Genomic DNA, 14,635 nt, shown 5'->3' on the forward strand with positions numbered 1-14,635 from the left:
CAAGTTCAAAAGTGGTCCGAACCTGTGCAGTGTGCAGCACCGACTCAGATTTTCTTAATTTTTATTTTCGGGATTTGAATGCATTTATTTTGAAAGGACAGCTGGAGAGAGACGGGGGAGGGGGGAGAGAGGGTGACAGGGGGGATTGACGCGGAGCAAAGCAAGCGGGTGCTCTACCAGGTGAGATAGGTTATAGCTGCATCGCTCGTGGCTCGTCATATATTTAACGTTAATCCGCGATTTCACCGAGCGTTTCACTGACGGTGAGCAGCCTGACGCTGCTTCATTAACACCGCCGCTGTTTGACTCGGGGGCCGGGGCAGACGCACGCAGTAACAGTCACCTGTTACCATACCGACGAGCTAACGTGTCCTGGTTATAACCCTGTTGTCAATAAACACACGTGGAGACGGTGCATCAGATACTGCATTAATACTGAAGCTAATTGTCCACTGTCCACTGCAGCATGTGAATGCAATGAAAAGAATCAAATCTGAGCCAACCAGCTGTTAAAATGTTGTCCAGGTTAATGTTTTGGCCATTAAAGGCCCTTCATTTCAAGATTTCAACTGTGATCGGGCTTTAAACAGGTGGCTGACCTGTTCAGATGGGTGTAACTGCTACTGGTCAAATAATGTGAAATAGCATTTAATTTTACATGTATGCAATGCCATTTAAATGTAATTATAGATAATAATAATAATAATAATAATAAATACTGTGTAGTGTTGTAAATAGTCAACGAGAAGGATTTTAGTAAGATATAAGCCATGAGCACTACACAGCCAGAAAAAAACCTAGGCAGGACAAGTAAAAATATTGGGGCAAGTAGATTTGAGAAGTCGGGCAAGTAGAAAAAAACCTTAACGTTGAACCCTGCATGTGTTGAGCTGCTGCCGCTTAAGGTTAGACGGCGCTGTACATAGAGCGGTTCTGCTCGTTAGTAATAAATTCTAATGTTGGATGTTCACTCCTTCACACAGATGATGTATGCACTAATTAAAGGTGCAGAGCTTTAAGAGACATTTTAGCTTTTATATTTTATAAGATATATTTTTTGTAAGAACCACAACTAATAAATATATTTCAGTGAATAACTAATTGTTCAAATCTGTAGATAAATATGTACATAAAGTATTGTAATTATATTCCAACTCCGCGTTCTTCTTGGTCATCACCGCTGCCACCCCCCGCCCCCGACCACACCACCACAAATAGATGCCTGTCCTGTGGGAAACACTGTATATATATATATATATATATATATATATATATATATATATACATATATACATACATATGTATATTTTTTTATTCTTATGACGAGAATGGCAGTTTTGTTTCTTCAAAAAAAGGGAGTATTGAAATTAGAAAAAAATAAAAAAGCAAATTTAAATTTCACTATTTTAATTTAGTTTCTTGGGAAAAAAAATATATACAAATTTCTCAGTAAATATTTTTAGATTTTTACTGCGGGAATTTGAAGTAAAAAATGTTTTGGAATGAACACATGGCAGTTTTGTTTCCTCAAAAAAAGTTCTGACTTTAAAAAAACAAAAACAAATTTAAAAGTAAAGAAATGTAAATTTGACACATTTTATTTTATTTAGCTATAAACTTTATAAATAATAAATAATAATAATAATTTAAAAAAAAAATGTCATTTATAAAAAAAAATTCTAAAACTAAACACATGAAAACAATCATGAAATCATGAAATGTTGACAATATTTATATCGGCATAAAAGTGACTCATCTTGCGAGTTATTCTGGATGGTTCACGCTCAATCAGTCACGTAATTGTTTTATTTAATAACATTTCTTTATTAAAATATATTTTTTTAATGAATAGAATAGCAGTTTTGTTTCCTCAAAAACAAAAAAACAAAAAAAAAGAGTACTTAAATTGTAAGAAAAAAAAGCAAATTTAAATGTAAAGAAATTTTAAATTTGAGAAATTATTTAAATTTTGTTTTAATGTTTTTTTAACAATACATTTTATTTTTTCAAATGACTAAAAATTATTTAAAACAAAACACATGAAAACTATTTTACTAGTAAATTTAGACAATATTTACATGGGAATAAAAGTGACTCATCTTGCAAGTTTTTCGAAATTGGCTCAAGCTAAATCAGTCACTTAATTGTTTATTTAAAAACATTTCTTTATTAAAATATATTTTTGGCAGCTTTGTTTCCTCAAAAAAATAGTAGTGAAATAAATGTTTTTAAAAGCTCATTTAAATGTAAAAAATGCACATTAGACTAATTATTTTTAATTTAGTTTTAATGATTTGAAAAAGTTTTTTTTTCAAATGTTTTAAATTATTTAAAAAATAAGACAAAACACATGACAACAATTTTACTAGTAAATTTAGACAATATTTATATCAGAATAAAAGTGTGACTTTTTCGGGATGGTTCACACTCATTCGGAAAGAATCAGGCGTTCACGTAATTGTTAATTTAATAAAACTTTTTATTAAAATTTATAGTGTTTCATGAATAGAATGGCAGTTTTGTTTCCTCAAAAATAAAGAGTACTGAAATTATTTAAAAAAAATTAAAAAAGCTATTTAAATGTAGAGACATTTTAAAGTTTGCAAATTATTTTAATTTAGTTTTAATTATTTTTTTAACTATAAATTACATTTTTGTAATAAAAAAATGTATAAAACTGAACACGAAAAATTTCTACTAGTAAATTTAGACATTATTAATATTGGAATAAAAATGACTCATCGAGCAAATTTTTTGGGATGCTTCACACTCAGTCCGCAAGAATCAGGCGATTACGCAATTGCTCATTTCATTTAAAAAAAAAAAAAAAAAGTTAATTTAAATGTAAAACAAATTAAAATTGACTATTTTAATTTAGTTTTATTTTTTCTAAACTATACATTTTATTTAATTAAAAAAATATTAAACCAAACACATGAAAACAATTTTACTAATACATTTAAGCGATATTCATATCGGAATAAAAACTACTCGTCCAACGAGTTTTTCGGGATACGAGCACTCTTTCTGCTAAATTTTACACTTTAGGTTAACATCCGGTCTTACTCGCTAGCGTTAGCTTGTAGCTAAAAGATGGACATAACATTGTTTTCCAACCACTGGAAGGAAGAGAGTGAGTGTGAAGGACAGTGCTGAGAAGAAGAAGTGGATGATATTCAGTGAGTTAAAGAAAGAAATCATAAAAAACATGACGTGTGGCGATCATAAAAAACAAAAAACAGTAGAAGTCTGCTCTCTAAGGTAAATGCTGTACATTATTATTACATAACATCATCAATTTATCCATGAGAATATGAAGAGGCTGCAGATGGTGTGTTTGACGGAGAAGGAGATACCGTAGAAGTCTGCTCTCTAAGGCAAATGCTGTACATTATTATTACATAACTTCATCAATGTATCCACGAAAAAATTAAGAGGCTGCAGATGGAGTGTTTGACAGAGAAGGAGATACTGTAGAAGGTAAATGCTTTACATTATTACATAGCTTCATAAATTTATCCATGAAAATATGAAGAGGCTGCAGGTGTTGTGTTTGATGGAGAAGGAGATACCGTAGAAGTTCTATTGTATTGTTTTCAACAATATTCCTTGCTTTTTATTTTTCTTAAAGCATGTTACATGAAAAAAATGTGCTGTTTAGTGGCGGCAAACGCTGATCAAATTGATTTAAATTTGTTTGGTAATAAAAGTTTTTTTGAGGTACAAAGCTGCTTTCCCTCCCGCTTCTCCCTCACCTGCATGTTTTCCGTGGCGTCGCCCAGCAGGCCGCCGAAGGTGATGGCGTTGGTGACGGTGCCCAGGTAGATGAACAAGATGGTGGACAGCGACTGGATGTGCAGCGCGTCGTAGAAGTCGCTGGCGAAGAACGGCAGCTTGCGCTTGACGTCCAGGATGAGACCGCCGCAAAACCTGAGCGACACGACATCCGCACTTACAAGACTCTTTCTTTACAAAAGGTTTTTTTTGTTTTTGTTTTGTTTTTTACTTTCTGGTGCATTGGAGCTCCTCGCCAATCTGGTGACCTCCTCCCCCGCCGTGACCTGCATCATGGGGGGCGTCGCCGTTCATCGGCGGGGGCTCCAAGCCAGCATATTGGTTCTTTCTGGGGAAGAAACACAACAAAAAAACAACACAATCACACATACAGCTCGAGAACAGGCAAATAAATGTATTTTTTTAAATTATTATAACCAGTCTGGGTAATTTAATATATTCCTAATGATATACTATACAATATATTTTTTATACAGTAAAATTTGGATTTAAAAAATATTTTTACTGATATAAAATATTTTTTTATTCAAAACATGACCAGCAACCAGAACCTTTACAAGAACCAGTGCCACAGCAGTTGTTGCTTTGCTACTTAAGCAATAGGGATGTGACTAACAACAACAACTCACCATTAGAATGAATTCAATTGCGATTCTTGGGAGTGACATTCGATTCAGAATCAATTCTCGATTTTTAAACAAATGTTCACAATATACAGTATATTTTGGTATAAAAATGATAATACCTTTTAAAAACAGAATACAGGTTAAAAAAGCTCCTCTTGGCTGCTGACAGATAAATATGTACAGCGAGTAAGCGCGGAAATAGCCTAAAAAATGTCTGTTTTAAAATCGATTAAAAAAAAATAATTATATAACTGTATATATATATATATAACTGTATATATATATATATATATATATATATATAACTGTATATATATGTGTATATACAGTATATACTCATAAAAAATAAATATATATATATATATATATATATATATATATATATATATATATATATAGCGTTTTTTTTTTCAATATATGTATTTTAAAATTATAATTGGATTCAAATTTATTTAGAATCGTGATTCGATTTTTTGCAGCAAACAAAACTTTGAACTGAATCCTAAACTGTAATTTGATCATTTTACATATATTAAGATCCAATTGATATAAAAAATAAAACATTTAAAAGTAATAATTTGTATTACGGGTTCACAAAAAAAAAAGAAACTGCAATTTTTATTCAACCCGACTCTAAATGGATTCATCATTTTTGAGAATCGGCTTAAAGATGTTTTAATTTATATAGAAATTAAATGTATTTTTTTTAAATAATACATTTTTGGATTAAAAACATTATAAACAACTATTATTGATATCATCATTAATATTATTGATATTATTGCGTTTATAAATTGTTGATTTTCCTTCTGGTAGGTATACATTTATATCCTAAGTAATGTAAAGCTCGATTGGAGTTGATCCATTTTCTTTTGTTATATTGATTAAAATTGTGATTTTCATTAATAAAATATAAAAAACAAGTTTGTAAAAATACGTTTTAGGGTGCGTACAAGTTGTAGGTCAGCAGCCAAGAGATGCTTTTGAAACCTGTACCCTGTTTTGAAAAGGTTTTATTATAACTTGTATACCAATTACTGTATTCTCCGCGCTACTTTTTTCCCACGCCTTGAGCCCTGCGGCTTATAAAACGGTGCAGCTGATTTATGGACTTTTTCTTCGCTAACGGCCATAATGTTTTGTATTCAACAAATAGTTTTCATAAAACACCGACAGAGACACTGTAAAGGTATGTTATTGTTTGTGCTATGGCGCCATCCTTTGAAAGAGTTCGCTCACTGCACGTGCTTTGGGTTGAAAATGTACTTCTTGAGTCAGAAGTATTCGTCCATAGCGTTTCAACTTGTATGGATTCTTAACTCATCACTCCAAGCCACGTTTGTAAGTTTTACAATACAACTAAAACTATTGATACTTACCGTACTAAACCATCCCATGTGTGATGTCTGTAGGAGTCTTTTCATGCATATTTGTACATGCTATCGTCATGTAATCAAGAGAGCGTCATTAGCATTAGCTGATATGCTAACACATTCACGAGTGTCTGTGTTAGTATTATTAACTTATGATGGCATTCTTTTGAGTTTTTTAAATTCACCAAAACCTCACAGAGGAATTGTTGAGTCTGTTTAGCTGATTGGAGAGCTAGCTTCCGCAGCTAGTGGGTCCATGACGATGACTTGTGTTTTGTTTGATCCGCCGTTTTACTGCCGTGTTCCAGACACCGTTTGGAAACAATTAAGGTAGGTAGATAAACATTTACAGAATCTTTCTATCTGCGGCTTATAGTCCAGTGCGGCTAATATATGTAAACATATTTATTTCTTCTTAAATTTTGTAGGTGCGGCATAAATACCTGTTTAGCCCGGAAAATACAGTAATACTGTATATTGCAAGAATCGTGTTGAATGAAGAATCTATTCGGAATCGAATCATCTCAAGAATCGGAATTGAATCGTGAGTTAGCTAAAGATTGCCATCTGTAATTTTTGTTCATATTTATCAAAACGTCCTTTTGCTCTATTACTACATGAGGCAAAGTGTCATTTAGCGACATTTGGCACAATGACAGTAAAAAGTCGCTAAATGTTAAGTCATTTCCGACCTCTTATCGGAGGAAGGCAGCGACTTGGGCGGCTCTATCCTGATGTCGGGGTCCCACTCGCCGGGGGGCAGGACGATGACCTCGTCCAGGAACTCCTCGATCCCAGCCAGCAGGTCCTGCCTGTGCTTGGCTTTGTAGGCGATATCGTGGAACACCTGCACGTGGAGCGACAGTTGGAATTCTTGAGTCACCGACACGCAAATCTAACCCCCGAGGGGCTCGTATGCAAACAAATTTGTCAGTCGGCGTGTCACCGCGGACTCCAGCACGTGATAAGGCGAGGAGGGGGTAAAGTTTAACTGGAGGAAACCCTGGAAAAAGTACACTTCCTGCACTGCCATGTTGACACACGCCAAGGATTCTGGGAAAAAGCAAGAGGCCTGTGGGAACTTGACAGCCAGGTGTTCTGTTAACATTCCTGTCGAGGAGGCGCCAAGCGCGACGGAACACACTTTTTTTCTTCTTCCCCAAACGGTCATAATGCGGACTTTTGTGCGTCACACTCGAGGAGGTTTTTATTAATTTTCATCCGCCCTAAAATGGTTGACTACCTGAGAGTCATGAAAATCAATTAAAATTGTTAGCGTTGTAAAGACTGTATGAACTGAGGAGGTGTCTTACGGCCCTAAAGTCTTTATAGCCTTACATATTGCAGTGCCATAATGACTTACATTCCACAGATTCTAATTTGCCTCCTGACATGCACAACGTTTCTCAACGCCGACACCAGTGTGTAAAGGATATCTCCACATGGGCACAGGAACACTTCAGAAAACCACTGGCAGTAACTACATTTGGTCGCTACGTCTGAGAGTCATGAAAAATCAATTTAAAATTGCTCTTTGCTGCTGCATCAAAAAGTGTGTAAAGGATATCTCCACATGGGCACAGGAACACTTCAGAAAACCACTGTCAGTAACTACAGTTTGTCGCTACATCTGAGAGTCATGAAAATCAATTAAAATTGTTAACGTTGTAAAGACTGTATGAACTGAGCAGGGGTCTTACGGCCCAAAATCTTTATAGTCTTACATGTTGCAGTGCTTTGATGACTTACATTCCAAAGATTCTAATTTGCCTCCTGACATGCGCATCATTTCTCAACAAGCTATTGCAAGCGATTTAGGGGTTTCGCCATATACGGTCCATAATATCATCAAAAGGTTCAGAGAATCTGGAGAAATCATTGCACGTAAGCGGCAAGGTCGAAAACCAACATTGAATGCCCGTGACCTTCGATCCCTCAGGCGGTACTGCATCAAAAGCAGACATCAGTGTGTAAAGGATATCTCCACATGGGCACAGGAACACTTCAGAAAACCTCTGTCAGTAACTACAGTTCGTCGCTACATCTGAGAGTCATGAAAATCAATTAAAATTGTTCTTTGCTATGGCATCAAAAAGTGTGTAAAGGATATCTCCACATGGGCACAGGAACACTTCAGAAAACCTCTGTCAGTAACTACAGTTCGTCGCTACATCTGAGAGTCATGAAAATCAATTAAAATTGTTAACGTTGTAAAGACTTTAAGAACTGACGAGGTGTTTTACGGCCTTAAGTCTTTATAGCCTTACATGTTGCAGTGCCATAATGACATACATTCCAAAGATTCTAATTTGCCTCCTGACACGCGCAGTCACATATTGCGTAATTTCTGGTCGTATTATTTTCTCAAAACTAATATTCATCTACTTGCTGATTTACTGTGAACATCTGATTCGTTCCTGTTTTAACATGTTCTATCTACATTTCTGTTCAAATGTAAAAAAACATGTGTCCTTCGGTTGTTTCAACACTTTGCATTAGTTTTCAGGGCCGCATCGATGAACCCAAGGGGCCCCCCCACCCAATCAGGGCCCCCCCGATTTTGACGGCGGACTGCAACGATTGGTGTTCATAGCTGTCAATCACAGATAGCTCTGCTTTGTGTAGCGCAGACCTGGGCAAAATACGGCCCATTAACATTTTCAATCCGGCCCGCAGGAAGTTTTACACAATTTTTTTAGACCTTTAACATCAAAACTGTCGCCGCCATTATGATGTGCAGTGTTATTTTTAAATGACTGTAAGTCTTGAACTATAGAAAGTATTTCAATGTTTGAAATCTGCGCTTTTGAGTTATTACGGTAATCTACGTCACAGCAGCTCAGACCAGGAACAAAGCAGAGTGGGCGGGGTTCGTTTTCAGAGCTGCCAACCCCAAACGCGTGTGTCAGGAACAAATGTGGAAGCAAATTTTTACAACAAAATCTCTGCGTAAAAGTGATAATATATCATATTGCAGGTGTTTATTACCCTTTGCCTTCATATTTTGCTGTTTGTTACATTTTTGTTGTGTTTTGCTTGATTGTAAAAGATGTCTTTGGAGGAGCTGGTCTGAGAAGTAAAAAAGGAGCGATGTTCATATGTTAATATTCACTGTTTTATTGTTCATAGTTAATATTGTAAATCCCACTTTCTTTATTTTAATGTACATTTTGGGTGTCCCGTTCTGAAAAAAATTATAAAATTCCGTTCCGTTTTTTTGAGGTGGTCTGTCATAACTTTTTTAGAACTCTATCGGACATTGTGACTTTTGGTATTAGTGTTCATAAATTATTAAAAAAAGGGACCCAAACACACATACTCTACAGCAGATTTTTACAGCTAAATGTGTACATATTAGAGATGCGCGGATAGGCAATTTATTTCATCCGCAACCGCGGCAGAAAGTCGTCAACCATCCGCCATCCACCCGATGTAACGTTTGATCAGAACTGCATCCGCCCGCCATCCGCCCGTTGTTATATATCTAATATTAATAAAAAAAAAAAAAAGGGTGAAAACTACGCGAATTGCACCTTGTGCAGACAAGATTTTTCGATCGGACACGGAGGAATTAGTGATGTAAAAGACCACGTTGGGACAAAAAAACACAAGTCTAATGCCGTTGCTAGCGATACAAGTGGAAAACTTTCAACGTTTTTCGTCGCCCACCGGTGCGGTGGGCGCGGTAGTGACCCTGGACGTGCGTCGGGCCCTTCTCGCGGATCGCCTCAGCTACGGCTCCCGGTGGGGCCCTCTCGGGGGAAGGAGCCTCGGTCCCGGACCCCGGCGAGGCGTCCCTCCGCTCCGTAAAAGTGTCCATCTCTTTTTTTTTTTTTTCTTCTGTTGTGGCATATGCTGCAGGTTCCTGCTCGTTTTTCGTATGTGGGTAACAACATTTAACTATGTATATATATTTCCCAATTGGTTTAACTGCCACCCGCAAAAAAAAAAAAAAAAAAAAAAAATCTAATTAATCCGCCCGACCCGACCCGCGAGCGGATAAAATCTTATTTTTTTAAATTTCATCCGCCTGATCCGCGGATAATCCGCGGACTCCGCGGTTGTGTCCGCAAACCGCGCATCTCTAGTACATATACTTTATACACAAATACACATTGGCCCCCAGACACATTTTCTTTTTTTTCCCCCCGACTGCTTTAAGAAGCCGGTGTGAAAAGCAAGTGCGCTGACTGCTGAGCTAAAAGCACAGGAAATCATGTATTCATTCATTTTAACATTTTTTAACTGGATGATATTTTTGCATTGTCCGCCCGATTGTAGCTGAGATAGGCTCCAACGCCCCCCGCGACCCCGAAGGGAATAAGCGGTAGAAAAATGGATGGATGGATGATTAAAATCATGATTTTTTTTTTTTTTCGAACCGTGTTTTCAGGGCGGGAGGTCAGGGTCGTTGACATTTTGAGGGGGGCGCCCAAACTCGTTGAGCCCTTATTCTCTCTTCTCATGCCTCATTCTAAGAATCGACCGCAACAAAACGGCGCAACCAAACGTGATAGTTGATACTGCTACCTGATTGGCTGTTAGCGTGCCACTCCCGCTGATCAGTCATCACTTCCTGCTTTGCTCGGTTACCAGAGAGCGAGCGCCTTTGTTCATGCAACCAACCTTGCTTCGCAACTTCCACTTTGTTCCGACGGAGAAGAAGAATCTGAAGTTTTATCGAACGCATTTTTTTATTGATATCGATTACGTGTCTATCGTGATTTTTAATAATATCGTTTTATCACCCAGCCAAATGGACATCATTTATATCGTATATTATATACCGTATTTTTCGGACTATAACGCGCACTTAAAATCCTTTCATTTTCTCAAAACTCAACAGTGCGCCTTATAACCCGGTGCGCCTAATGTACGGAATAATTTTGGTTGTGCTTACCAACCTCAAAGCTATTTTATTTGGTACATGGTGAAATGATAAGTGTGACCAGTAGATGGCAGTCACACATAAGAGACATGTGTATACTGCAATATGATGGCAGTTACACGTAAGAGATACGTGTAGACTGCAATATGACTCAAGTAAACACCACCAAAATGTTATATGTTCCATTGAAAATATAGAACATTACACAGGGTGCTCAAAAATCTCTCAAAATGTTTTAGTACAACTTTGGTAAGCTATGAAGCTGCACCGCTCGATGGATTGTATTGTGCTTCAACATACGAGTATTATTATGGTGTGTGTGTATAAGGAAAGACATATTATCTGGTGTTTTGTTTCGCAATATTATGCAAAAGCAACTTTTCTTACCTTCTGGTACCCGTTGACGTGTATTTGGGATCTGCATAAGTCCTGAAAATTTGCGCGGTTCCGTCTTTGTAGTCCGTGCCAACACCGAAGTGGATAAGTTTCTTCTTTTCCTCTATCTTCTTGTTATGGGACATTCATCCTCCGCTGTTTGTTGCCATTTCTAATATAAAGTAGTGTAAAGTTCTTACTTATATCGGTCAGTAAACTCGCCATGAAAACGCTAAAACATACCGGTGTAGTGAGTTTATATTATTCACCCAAGGAACTTTAGTTATTAGAGAGTTCCGGTCGGATGGTTTTTCATGACCTCGTTGTTGCACTAGTGAGCCATGGATGAGGAGATGCTGCTCCGTTATTGATTGAAGTAAAGTCTGAATGTCATTAAAACAGTTAGCTCCACCGTTTGACACTTCTTCCACTCCCGTCCTTGCACGCTACACCGCTACAACAAAGATGACGGAGAAAAGACGCTGCCGAAGGTGAGCCACGTAAATAAGACCGCCCACAAAACGGCGCATCCTGAAGCGACTGTGCGCCTTTTGTATGAAAAAAAACCTGACTAAACACGCTCATCGGCAGTGCGCCTTATAATCCGGTGCGCCCTATGGGCCGGAAAATACGGTCTATCACTATTGACCAAAGTGGCTATTCTCCAACAAACTTCAGAAGCAAGCAGGTGGTTCACAGACCTCGTCAGACATCAGGGTGGCGATAGATCTCCCAATCTCATGGTAGGACTTTGCTTTCCCCTTTGGACCCAGGAGCACGAAGAGGAACCTGCGAGGGAACGTCTGCTTAGCACAGTAACCGACACGACTAATTTGGTTTTCTGCGTCTTACCTTGTGGGGACCGGGACCTCGGTGAGGGCCCCCAGCATGACGGCGTTCTGCAGGCGAACAAACGCCACAAAGGGAGTCTCTAGGAAGTCCACCTCGCCGACCAGCACGTTGGACGCCTCGGCATCGCGGGGGAGCTTCTTCATGAACTTGTTCTTCAGCTGAACGCAAGCACACGGCGGCGTTACAGCGACAAACATGTCCGAAACATACTAACAAAAGTTGTTTGGTGTTAAAGGCAATAATTATAAACAAATCTATAATGAGCTTCACTTGAGAGAAGAGGCGCTCAAATGTATTTTTGTGAGAGATATATATATATATATATATATATATATATATAAATATAAAAACAGGCTTCACTACACATCTTAAAATTCAGCTAGACCCAAGTTGGATCATTTTGTTTTTCTTCAGCAAATAAACTAACCTAACATGATGTTAAAGCATGGAGCTAACACAGCTATGCTAGCAGGGTCCATCATAAATTAAAAAATATATACATTTGTTGTTTTTATTTTTGCAATAGAGGAAGGAAACACTTTAGATGTCAGACCATCTCCTGCCAATCATGAATTTACAGGACTCTGTAGCTCGTCAGCACAAAATTAGCGGTAAATATTAATTCCTAGAGTAGTGATGTGCAATAACATGGATTTCCTTTCCGATTCGATACAGTATAAAATTTCAGACTGGAATGGGTGATACCAATCCGATACCGATACTTTGTGCAAATATACCTAATGTGTGTACTGACATTCAAAAAGTTGTGTGTTTTCAAATAATCAAATTTTTATCAACAAAAAAACAAACAGTAAAATGTACGAAAAAAATCGGAATGTAATGAGAAAAAGCTGACATTTTTAAACTAATAATTATTAATAATATAATTAGTCACCAATAACACAACAATTAGTTTTTAAAAATATAAAGTATCCGTTTTTAGCATTAAAAAAAAAAAATCAAGTATTTGACTTTTCAGTATGCGGCTCTTGGTGGAAAAAGTTTAGACAACCCTGATCCAAAATATTATAGGCTCTCAAATTAAAAATAAAACATACTTAAAATATAGACAAAGTTTAGTTAGTTAATTAAAAAATAAATAATACTAACTTATGAACTAAGTAATTTGAAAAATTACAACAATAATAAACACTGTTAACTTTGTAACTGAACATGAATAGTTTCGTACGGACATAATTTTTTTTAAACACACAACTATATTATTTTTTTATTCTGTTCTTAGAAGTGAAAAAACAGTAAAGATGTAAGACAAAAAGAGCAAAAAAATTGGTATGTAATGGTGAAAAAGCTAAAATTTATAACTAATAATGAATAATATACTTGGTCACCAATATTATAAAACTGACTGTTTCTAGCATGTTTAAAAAAAATATATATATATATATATATATATATATATATATATATTAATATGGCTGCTGAGCTGCTGCATCGCCTCAGAGTCAACTTCGACATCCAACTTAGACCTGCAGATGGCTCGAAAGACACAAAAAGACGTTCATTTGCGGCAATTCTTCAGCTAAACAGGAAGATATAAACATCCCATCAGTCGGCATTCCAGTGAGAGCAGACATTGTACTGTAAGTGATTGTTTCATTATGTTTGTATTTCCTGTTTAGCGCTTAGCAATATTGCTACATGTGTTTTATTAAAGTTGAATCTGTGTAGCACACACCTTCTGAAACTTGTAGCTCATCTTCCGTATATTCAGGCTCAAAAATATAAGGTTCTGGATCATCATTTGTCCCAAAGTAATCTTTGTTGTCTTTCATGGAGTCTGCCATGATTGTTGTGGTTCAAAATGAGCAAAACACGTAAATCAGGGCTATTCAACGACAAAAAAGAAGAGGGCCACAGTTTCAAGAGCCCAAGGAAAAATCCACATGGAAGTATGGATGTTTCGTCAGAAAGTCCCTCCGCAGGTTATATTTCTTTGAGACTGCGTTTATTTAATTACAAAGTAAACACATCGGCGTTCACGCTGCACTGTCAATAAATTAATTATTCTGCCCTCGCTACTCGTTCCCAGCGAGACAAATAGTTAAACAGCGTGAAGAAACAGAAGCTCCAGAAGTTTTGTTGAGGATTGATGGTCCTTCTATTGAAATTATTTTCTTTCCTCAGTTGTATTTCTTTACACTTGTTCCCTCATTTAGGTTTGTAAGACTGAAAATATAAACATCAAATAAACATTACAAAAGTATTACATCAATTGTGTATTTTACAAAAATAAAATAGAAATTGTGGTGTTAATGCATTCACACAATAGATGTATATAGAAATTAAACATCGACATCAAACATTGCACACAATGTTTGGGACTAATCACAATTAACCCTAAGGTGTAGCGACATCGCCCTCTTCCGATCAAATTTAGCGCTACATGTATTAAACGAGCTTTGATCGCCAGGGTTATTCTCAGACAAAAAACATGACCACGAATACAAAAGACATCACGATATGGGTGATGCTCGGCGGGCCACATGAAAAGCTTTGGCAGGCTGGATGTGGCAGGACAGGACAGACGTAAATGTAACATGTTATTACTGTATTTTTCGGACTATAAGTCGCATTTTTTTTCATAGTTTGGCCGGGGGTGCGACTTATACTCAGGAGCGACTTATGCGTGAAATTATTAACACATTAGCGTAAAATATCAAATAATATTATTTAGCTCATTCACGTAAGAGACTAGACGTATAAGA

At 36.7% G+C, this 14,635-nt stretch overlaps 1 protein-coding gene across 4 annotated transcripts in view; it reads right to left on the bottom strand.

Moving 5' to 3' along the window:
- The window catches only part of LOC133610360 (electrogenic sodium bicarbonate cotransporter 1-like), a 105,375-nt gene that overhangs the window by 34,023 nt on the left and 56,717 nt on the right, over window positions 1–14,635 (bottom strand). For all 4 annotated transcript variants that reach the window (XM_061966553.2, XM_061966549.2, XM_061966551.2 and 1 more), the window contains exons 8-12: window positions 11,910–12,067; window positions 11,759–11,846; window positions 6,487–6,641; window positions 4,007–4,123; window positions 3,756–3,930 (exon numbers count right to left, since the gene is read on the bottom strand). In XM_061966553.2, coding sequence (XP_061822537.1) covers window positions 3,756–3,930; window positions 4,007–4,123; window positions 6,487–6,641; window positions 11,759–11,846; window positions 11,910–12,067 — 693 coding nt within the window. The remainder of the gene's footprint in view (window positions 1–3,755; window positions 3,931–4,006; window positions 4,124–6,486; window positions 6,642–11,758; window positions 11,847–11,909; window positions 12,068–14,635) is intronic.

Source organism: Nerophis lumbriciformis, linkage group LG11, assembly GCF_033978685.3.
Source record: "Nerophis lumbriciformis linkage group LG11, RoL_Nlum_v2.1, whole genome shotgun sequence".
NCBI lineage: Eukaryota > Metazoa > Chordata > Actinopteri > Syngnathiformes > Syngnathidae > Nerophis > Nerophis lumbriciformis.